Source organism: Crocuta crocuta, unplaced genomic scaffold, assembly GCF_008692635.1.
Source record: "Crocuta crocuta isolate KB4526 unplaced genomic scaffold, BGI_CrCroc_1.0 scaffold737, whole genome shotgun sequence".
Classification (NCBI taxonomy): Eukaryota; Metazoa; Chordata; class Mammalia; order Carnivora; family Hyaenidae; genus Crocuta; species Crocuta crocuta.
Genome location: NW_027527804.1, coordinates 2,326,084 through 2,336,172, shown reverse-complemented (window position 1 = coordinate 2,336,172; position 10,089 = coordinate 2,326,084). Strand labels below are relative to the sequence as shown.

Below are 10,089 nucleotides of genomic sequence, written 5' to 3'. Positions count from 1 at the left end.
GTGCCAAATGGGACCATGAGAAAGGGAAGGTAAAAATAGGTGGTCAGAAGGAAATCCCTCTGCTAAAGGATTCTGAGGCTTTGTGAGTATCTTTGTTCCTCCAGGGAAAGTGTTTGTCTCCATTTTATTCAGGCCAATGATCTTTCACCTTCAGGACAAAAGTAATAACCAGTAAAACCACAGAAGCAACCCCCCTCTATTACATTTTGCTTAAGTTTCTTTCCTTTTCTTTCAGTTTTATCCAAATATGAAAACCAAATTACTATTTTTGCTGACTACCTAGAAGAATTTCCAGATACAGATGAGCTGGTATGGATCTTGGGGAAACAGCATCTCCTTAAAACAGGTAAGGTTTGGTAGCATTTGTCTGTGCGAACCTAAATGAGGTAGGTGTCTGAAGTTAAGGTCCTATCCATTTTTCCTTGTGGGGCTGGTGGTGTATGACTTTGGTAACTGTTAATGCCACTTGTAGGCAGACACACCTTGCAGCCAGAGAAGGTCAAGGTCAGGCTCCTTGCTTACACAGATCCCTTCCAAGGCCCTGAGAGTANGCACCATCTTTGTTTATTCTGATTTTGTATAGAACTTTTAGCCACTGCAGCTAGATGGAAAAGAGGCTTGAATATTTCTTCCTTACCCTTATATACTTATAGATTGGGGAAGACCTTTTATTTAAAAAGTTTTTTAATGTTTATTTCTCTTTGAGAGAGAGACAGAGCATGAGTGGAGGAGGGGCAGAGAGAGAGAGAGGGAGAGACAGAATCCAAAGCAGGCTCCAGACTCTGAGCTGTCAGCACAGAGCCTGACACGGGGCTCGAACTCACAAACTGTGAGACCATGACCTGAGCCGAAGTCGGACACTCAACCGACTGAGCCACCCAGGTACCCCAGGGGAGATCTTTTAACCTAAAACTGCCAACAACCCAACACCCAGATAAACCCTGAGCTTGGAGAGAGTCGGCTCTGCTTTTTCTGTCTGAGAAGAGATCCTCTTTGAAGGCCCTCATATAGAGGAAGAAATAGGAAGAAACTGATCTCAAGGCAGGAGGGGAAGTTAGCATCTTCTGGCTCCTCTCCATGTCTGGCTTCATCCTTTGGTTTAGAGAGTCTGGAATAGTGGAGAAAGCCCAGGGCTAGCAATTCAGAGACCTTTTGTATTCAGACTCTTCCCCTACCTTAGATAAGTCACTTTCTCTTTCTGAATCTTAACTTCCTTCACCAGTACTTAAAATGAGGAAGTCTGGTGAGGATCTCTTCTAGTTCTGTATTCCATGATAACAGGAATCCCCAGGTTGCCAAATATGCCCATATTCAAATGTTAAGTTGGGAAATGCCTTTCAAACTGCACTTATTGTTAAAATGCCCATACAACTTCCCCCAGCCTTTCTAGCATATAGGTAAGCTGAAAGGCCTGAATATCAGAGGAAGGAGTGGGTGGTATGAACATTTGAGAGGAGAGGTATATAAAAACAGCTAACATTTATCGCAGACTTACTGCATACTGTACCATCTAAACACTTTCCATGCATTGTCTTGTGAAATACTTATAACTCTATGATGTAGGTGCTCTTATTCTCCCCATTTTACAGATAAGAAAACTGAAGCTCAGAAAGATTACATGACAAGGCCATACAGTTGGCAAGGAGCAGAGTCAGGGCTCCAACCCAGGCAGAGTACAACTCTGGAAGTTTTACTCTTAACCAGTGCAATGGCTATAAGTTCTACACAGACGGAAACATGAAAGCTGCCGTATATGTGGCCATTAAAGTAAATTTATGTCATAACATGCAAGAAATGCTTTGAATAAAGACACCAAAGAGTTTGTGATTTTATCTATCCATTAGATTACAAATGCCAGTTGCACTGGGTGGTGTTGATACATTTTTACACACTTCATTTACTTATCAGGGATCTCTCCTTTTTGGCTAAACATGCATGCATGCACACGTATGCACGTACACCCCCACACCCTCCCCCACAGATACACACCCATAGTTTTAGATAATGGACACTGGGTACTGATGAGCGATCCAACCATCGCCATTCAGACAGGGGCTGATTGCCTTGTTAGTGGGTTATCCTTATCCCTTGTCTTTTGGCTATGACCCCAGTGTTAGTACCTGCCAGAGCCATGGAGCTCAGTGAGTAGGAGACAGGAACCACCTGGCCAGTAGCTCTGGTCAAAACATAGGTGAAAGAGAATGCTGAAATTACTCGGCTAAAATGAGATTGGATTGCCTATGAACTTCCCTAGCCCCTTAACAATGGGATTGACTGGTTTACCTGAAAATGAGTTTTCTGCTGGCTCAGAAATCAAAAGCAGATATCTTTAGATGTGGTGATTTAATTTTAATTTCACATTTAATTTCAGAAAAATCTAAGCTGTTGTCTGATATAAGTGCTCGTCTATGGTTTACATACAGAAGGAAATTTTCACCGATTGGTAGGTATATCATTTGTTGTACTTTGCTTCCTTCCTTGTAGATAGCTTGCCTGAGGTGATAAGTGACTCCCAGAAACTTCAGGATTAACAGCTCACTGTGGTGAAGAATTTGCTTTAGGGGAATACATAAGTCTTACACTTTATTCAAAAGTTTCATTGTCCAAGTACCGTATCATGTATGGATCCTTTGTGTGAATATGTAATGCTAGTATACTTAGGAGTCTACCTCTAAGTTTTCAGGCACCAGGTAGTATTTCTTGTTTTCTAGGAGCAAAAAGAAAGTCACACTTCTAGACTGGGTAATATTTATCAACTTATAATCCACTGCTTTGTGGAATTACTTGAATATTTTAATATTCAGTTAAGCCTTGAATGAAAGAAAATAATTCTTTTGATTTTTGTCCCCCCNTTTCTCATTTTAGAGAAAATCTGTAAAATGTTTGCAAGTAGGGTGGCCTATTCCTAGTATCATGGCCCTGTAGGAAAAAGAATGTCAAATCCAAATGGTGGAAAGTTATTCTCCTATGAGAAAACCTGTCTAATTGATTTTTGATGCAGGACTGGACTTAATAAATGGAGTGAAATCCAACTTTCTTATCAGTGCCCAAAACAAAGTCCACATGGACATTTTTTTGCTCTCCACAGAAAGTACCCAAGTAATAAAACACACAAAGGAACAATCTTTATTTCCCAGTGATTTTAATTAACTAATTAATTAATTTTATTTTAGAGAGAGCTCATNTGGCCCTGTGATTATGACCTGAGCCAAAATCGAGAATTGGATGCCTAACCGACTGAGCTACCCAGGCGCCCCTAGTACCCAGTGATTTTAAACTGTTAACTTTCTCTAGGTGAAGAGATCTTTACAAGCTTGAAAACATTTGCAATTCAACTCTGATGATGTTTATTTTAATTTTTTTAAGTTTTAAGTAGGCACAGTGCCCAATGGAGGCTTGAACTCATGATCTTAAGATCAAGAGTTGCATGCTCTACTGATGGAGCCGGCCAGACACTCCAATTCTGATAATGTTTTGGCAATAGATGATCTCTACTTTACCTAGTCTCCATCACATCCTTCTGTACTAACATGTTCTATAATTCTACCATTAGCAAGAGCCAAAGGACTCTCCTTCCAGGTTATGAGTTGGCTCAACCCTCCCCATCTTGCTGTAGGAACTCTCCTTCAGTCCCCACAACGAAAGGAAAACGGTGGCCCCTGAGGCCCATTTGCCCTTACATGGCTGATGAGTCTCCTTAGAGTTAGTCTTGTGAGATCAGGCTTATGAGCATAGTTTTCCACTCCCATGTTGGGGACAGAGAGCAATGAAAGCAGAATGTCTCCTCTGCCATCCAAGTTATCTGATTTCACTGGTACCTTGAAAAAGGATATTGAGCTCGCCCTTGCCACATACGTGGGATTTTTGTTACATCAAGGGTTCTTAAAGTGGAAGCCGTTGTCTTCTTTTATTTATTAACTGGTTTTAGGCCGTTTAAAGATGTGGCATGTTTCTAATTTATTAGTAGCATTTTTGATTATAGCCATGCTCATAACACCGGCTACTTACATCATCCCGAGTGGGTTTGTAGAACACTTCCACAGATGCTTTCTCACTTAGTTCTTACAATATCCACTAATAGGCAGGTGCCGTTGTTTCCAATCTTAGTTGAGACTTGGATTAGGTAACCAGAGACTGTTCTTCTGATGCGTAATCTGGGATTCTTTCCTGTATTTTACATTGTCGTTGCTGTTGAGATCTTCATAATGTATATTTAGAACAGTCAAGAGCCTCCCAGATCTCTTCGACCATGTTGATGATTGCCTTTGGTAGCATTTATTCCTTAACTAAGGTAAGACTGGCTTCCCCGAGAAGTGAGCTGTGCACAGCCAGGTTTGGTCAGGCAGATAGTGACACGGCATGAGCTCAGTGTTGGTAGTCATACCTGGCAGTCCTCTACAAGAATTGCATGCATACCTCGAAGTCCCCAAGCAGAAAACCTAAGGGGCAGGTTTTGTTCATTTGTTTGTATTGTCTTCGGTCATAGAAACTGTTTTGGCTAACTCAGTGTTATCTTTGCAAGTTCCACGCTATAACAAGCCCTGTTTGATATTTGGCTATATCTCTTGCCTCTCTTTTCAGAGTTCGTATGTCTGTCTGTATTGTATGATTCCCACATATGCCGATGTTTCAGGAAAGGGCAATCCAGGGAACCTATAGTTATTCCCATCCACTTTGCCAACAGGGGGGACCGGCCCTTCATCAGATGCAGGCTGGGGATGTATGCTCCGCTGTGGACAGATGATGCTGGCTCAAGCCCTTATCTGCAGACACTTGGGAAGGGGTGAGTTAAATTCCTTCTGCCTCAGAGAGCTCTGCAGTAGCACTTGCTTCTGGTACTTTAGCACTGGTGCCGAGCTTCAGGAAAATTCAGTAACAGAGCCGAAGGTCCTAAAGTGCTATCTGCCAGCTCAAGGTGATGGGGCCAACAAGTCAATAAAGCCCCCCAGGAGAAGGAAACAGTCAGCATTTCCTCGTGACTCACCAAGCCAGAGAGTTGTTTTCCTGGGACAGAGCTGAACATTGAGGCAGGTGTGTCATTTAGAGTTTCCATCTTCTCTATTGTTCCAGTGAGTCCTTAAAACAGGTCAGATAACAAAGGGAGCAGGAAGACGGGTGTGGTGGTAAGTCTGTTTCTCGACCTCCTTGAAAAAGTCTGCCAGGTGAAGGATGTAAGTGACCTAAAGGAAGTGTCTAATGAAGGAGTTGGCGCTATTTTGGTTTGGGTTCACTGAGAATGTCCACTTGACAATGAAGGAATCCTTAAATTAGCTTTCTCAGGAGGCTGCTTCATTAAGAAACTTCCGATAATCTTGCTTGGAACCCTTGAGTCTCTTGCTTTCTTAAGGCATGTGCGTGCTTCCCTTTGGGCATCTGTAGGATGACCTTGACTGGATGCCAGTTCAGGCACTTGGGTGAAAGCCTGGGTTGACATGGGGATGGGAGGGAGGGAAAGGACATCTTGGATGAGATTGACCTGCTAAACTTATCAGTTGTTGCTCCTTGAGATTCAGAGGTTTGGAAACATCACTCCTTTCCCCCCACTATGGCAGCCTCACGCACCCAGCTGCAGTGACCAGAGAGGATTGTGGGAGGACCTGGGGAGGTATGAGTGCTTAACACCTTCTATTTAGAGTTTACAGGAGCCTAAACCCACTTTTCCTGGGTAGGATCATAATTCCTTTTTTACAGATGAGGACATTGAGGCTCAGGAAGTATAGGGACTTGCCCAGAGTTAAACAGTAAGAAAGCATGGATTTGCGAATAGAAGAAGACAGGTCTTCTGACTTGTCCAGTGATTTCTCTACGGTACGCATACTTCTCAGAGCAGATTCATTCTATTTAATTTCTCACTTATAAAACACAGCAAGATGATCCTCCTGGAAGTGAATTTTGTGGGAAACAAATGAGGAAAACATAAAACAGCACAGTCAGTAGCCTCAGTTGTTTTAATATAAAAGCAAATAGCAGGAAGGATTTGGAAATAGATCTTATAGCTAAGATAAATTCCAAGATGTAATTTTGGTACATTTTAATGTTTATTTTTATTTTTGAGAAAGAGAGAGAGAAAGAGAGACAGAGAGAAAGCAGGGGAGGGGCAGAGAGAGAGGAGGACACAGAATCCAAAGCAGGCTCCAGGCTCTGAGCTGTCAGCACAGAGCCTGATGACATGGGGCTCAAAGCCACAGACCTGAGCCAAAGTCTGACGCTTAACCGACTGAGCCACCTAGGCACCCTTCAAAGATGTAGTTTTGTAAAGAAGTATTTTGGAGTGCTTCCTATTCAGTTATTCCATAATTAAGTATTCGTTCACTCATTGCTGTTCTCAGTCAGCATTTAGTGGTACTCAGCAGCCAGCTAATCAAGATTTCTCCAGATTTGGACAATTTGGTAGCAAATGGGACAAAAAAAAGTTGGGTGTGGTTCACCCTCTGAAGACTGTGCTGACCACAAAGTTTAAAAGTTTTATTTCAGATCCATTAGAAGCAAAGAGAACAGAAGACTCTGGAGGTGATGGCCTTTGGCTTCAAGTGTACTTCGACTGTGAGGTTAAAAATCTCTCTCAAACCTTCAGAAGAGAAATTTGTGTCTTAGAAGCAAATGGAGCCCCAGAGATCTGTCCCATTACACAGAGTTCCTAGAGCTGAGGGAAGGGGAGAAGCACATCCCCTGTATAGTGGCAATGAAGGAGAATTTTTGCAGACGTCCTTCGGGAGGGATACATAGCCCCTGCATTTGAGAGGCCATGCCTAAAGCACAGACAGGATCCCTAGAGATGTCATTATTTTGACTTTGGTCATAAAGGAACCTTGAACACTTGATAGCAAAGGTCTGTGTTTTTCCATAGGTCAGTGTGGACGTTTTCAAGGTTGTGTAAAAACGGTGGCATGCAATTTTTTTAAAGCTTCCTTAGTTGTACATTGTGTATATTCCCCTGCACATTGTCGTGTGTCAGAAGAGCAGTCCCCCCGTGAGACTCTTTTGGCAGTGTTGCCAAAATATAGGGACCAAAGCTGTTGCCGTCTGTGTGGAGATGAGACACCGTGGCATCAGGGTGATCTAAGGATATACTCCTGGGTTTTGTGGTTTGCTCCTTCTCACTGAGTAGCTGACCAGAAAGGCCTTTCCTGACATTGTTGTCATGTCATACGTATCTAACTCCAGCCCTTGGGCTAACTAAGTCAGTGCCTTGGTCAATGTCTTGTTTTGCTTTTACTTTACACCCACTGAGATTTTGAAAGTCGTGTCTCCAGATGCCGCTGTCATCAAGATTGGAGTTCCTTAGCAATGTTCTAACTTGATCGCTCCTGCGTTCCAGATGCAACTCGTGTGTTTTCCCTCTCACCTCATGGTTACAGTAAGAGTGCAGACAGAGGTAAATAAACAGTTATAAAAATGACTTTAACTCATTTTTTCCCCTAAAAAGACTGGAACTGGGAGAAACAAAAAGAACAACCCAAAGAATACCAACGGATCCTACAGTGCTTCTTAGATAGAAAGGACTGTTGCTACTCTATCCATCAAATGGGTAAGGTCACATCAGTAGTTTTAAGGCAATGTCTGTACCTGCTACTTTTATCTCCTGCCTTATATGTGGCTCTGCTAAGTTGTCCATCTGCTTAATTATTTATGCAAAAAAAATAGGCGTTTGTGGTGTACTGGAAAAACTTTTGCTAACGTCTTTTTTTTTTCCATATAAAAACAGCACAAATGGGTGTAGGAGAAGGGAAATCAATTGGCGAATGGTTTGGACCAAATACAGTTGCACAGGTGTTAAAGTAAGTAAAAGAGCCTGGCATCCGCCTTGCTCTACTGCCTCCTATGCCTCCTTCTTCTTCCAACTCAGTATCCCATCAATCTAACTATTCCTGCCATCCCACTGAGCCACCAGACATCTGTACCATTTGCCCAGGGTGTTCTTTGAAGTGTGCGAGTGTGGACATCTGTTTTCGTATATCAGGGTCATAATCACTGGTGCCTGTATAGACGGAGGCACCTCAGGACTCATTCAGTATCTCTTCCCTCTGCAGGTTGGTGCTCGCCTTCCAGGGAACCATCAGCATGAGGGTCACTTTGAAGCCAAAGGGCTAAATACTAAGTGGCAGAAGCTGAGCTAGCCGGGGAAAGACAAGGACTCCCACTCTGTGTAGTATATAAAACCTCACTCACGCATTCATTCATTCATTCATTCATTCATTCAAGATTTTTAATTTTTTAAATGTTTATTTTTAAGAGAGAGAGAGACATAGCACAAGCAGGGGAGGGTCAAAGAGAGAGGGAGACACAGAATCCAAAGCAGGCCCCAGGCTCTGAGCTGGCTGTCAGCACAGAGCCTGACACGGGTCTCAAACCCATGAACTGTGAGATCATGACCTGACCCAAAGTTGGACACTAAACCAACTGAGCCACCCAGGTTCCCCATTCATTCAGCATTTACTGAGTGGCTCTACTGTGTTGAAGTTCTGAGTATACAGAAATAAACTAGGCACAGTCCTTGCCTCAAGGAACTCACCACCTATGGGAAGAGACAAACCCCAAGGGAGTCTTGGGATCAGTTTGTCGTCTCTTGGCAGACTCCTGGTACCCCAGCATGGCACTTGCGCAGTTGCTGTGTTAAATCGCAGAATTTACTGCCCACACCAAGAGGCAGGGTGGGGAATCTAAGATGGACATTTCAGAAGTGAATGGGATGGGTGGCATCAGCACCTATACATGTAGGTCACCTCACCTATTGTCACTCTCCTTCCTGACAGCCTGTCACTGAATGGAAACTCTGCGAGGGCAGAGATTGCATTTGTCTTGTTCACTACAGTAACACTAGCACATAAAACTGCCTGGCATGCATTAGTGCTCAATAAATTACTTCATGTGTTGTGAATGGAGATGCCATCCAGACTCTGAAGCTGGATTTTGGCATCAGAAGATTGAAACTGTCTGGACTCCCTTGGTGTAGCTTGCTTCTTCAATGCATGGACTTTCTGGAGGCTGATGGCAGGGCTTGCTCCGTGAAAGTACAGAGGGGCACTGTTTCAATCATTAGCTAGTCTTCAGTAAGCCAGAATGCTCTGGAAATGTGCTCATGAGGGGAGTAGTCTGGATTTCCCAGGGACCCAAGTGAAATCTGTATCTTGGCTTTACTCTTTTCTAAGGCTGCAACCCCTCTGAGACCACTTCATTGCCTTAGTCCATAGTCCCCTTGGGGGCATCATTGATTCTGCTGAGTGAAGATCTGGCCGTATTTCAGGAGGCACCGTAGGAACCCAGAGTAGAAGGTGTAGAAGATGAAGGAGGATGGCTGTGCCGAGCCCCAAACCCAGCCTGAAATGGTTGGTTTTTACATGATGTCCCTCAGAATCTTCTTCTTTCTTCTAAAATTTAAAGTTCTCAACAATAAACAAATGGAAACACACATTTTTAAAAGCACTTAAGTGGGTTGTTTCTGGTGAGGGAGGGGCAGAGAGAGACAGAGACAGAGAGAGACAAGCAAGCTCCAGGCTCAGCATGGAACCCCATGTGGGGTTCAGTCCCACTTCCCTGGGATCATGACCTGAGCTGAAATTGAGAGTCAGACGCTCAACCGACTGAGCCCCCCAGGCGCCCCTAAGTGGATTTTGATTCATTGTGATTGTTATCATTAATAACAGAGTATTAGTGTCTCAGGAAAAGGTAATACATTACAAGGAATGAAATTAAAGTAGAATGGTGATTAACCTCTTCCTGGGAGCTACTTTGCTTAGGAAAATCTTATTTTTTTTCTTTTGTCCAGTGAGACTGTGATTTACTCAAGAATCCCANGCGCATAAGGGAGGGGCAGAGAAAGAGGGAGAGAGATAATAATCTGAAGCAGGCTCCAGGCTCTGAGCTGTCAGCACAGAGCTGAACATGGGGCTCGAACTCATGAATGGTGGGATCGTGACCTGAGCCGAAGTCAGACACTTCACCGACTGACCCACCCAGGCACCCAGGCAATGGTGCTTTACTCAGACCCCAAGTAATCCTTGTGTCGAAGGGTTTTTTTTTCCTAACCTCCTTCCAAGTTAAACAATTCAGCATGCTCTCTCTTCAGTTGTTGACCGGCAAGGCCCCACA

The 10,089-nt window shown here is 43.5% G+C and overlaps 1 protein-coding gene across 1 annotated transcript in view; it reads left to right on the top strand.

Moving 5' to 3' along the window:
• Positions 1-237: 237 nt before the first annotated feature.
• ATG4A (autophagy related 4A cysteine peptidase) overlaps positions 238-10,089 on the top strand; it is a 22,250-nt gene continuing 12,398 nt past the window's right edge. Inside the window, exons 1-5 of the mRNA XM_077773695.1 lie at positions 238-346; positions 2,372-2,443; positions 4,685-4,783; positions 7,427-7,528; positions 7,706-7,778. Of these exons, the coding sequence (XP_077629821.1) occupies positions 4,723-4,783; positions 7,427-7,528; positions 7,706-7,778 (236 nt within the window). The 5' untranslated portion in view covers positions 238-346; positions 2,372-2,443; positions 4,685-4,722. The remainder of the gene's footprint in view (positions 347-2,371; positions 2,444-4,684; positions 4,784-7,426; positions 7,529-7,705; positions 7,779-10,089) is intronic.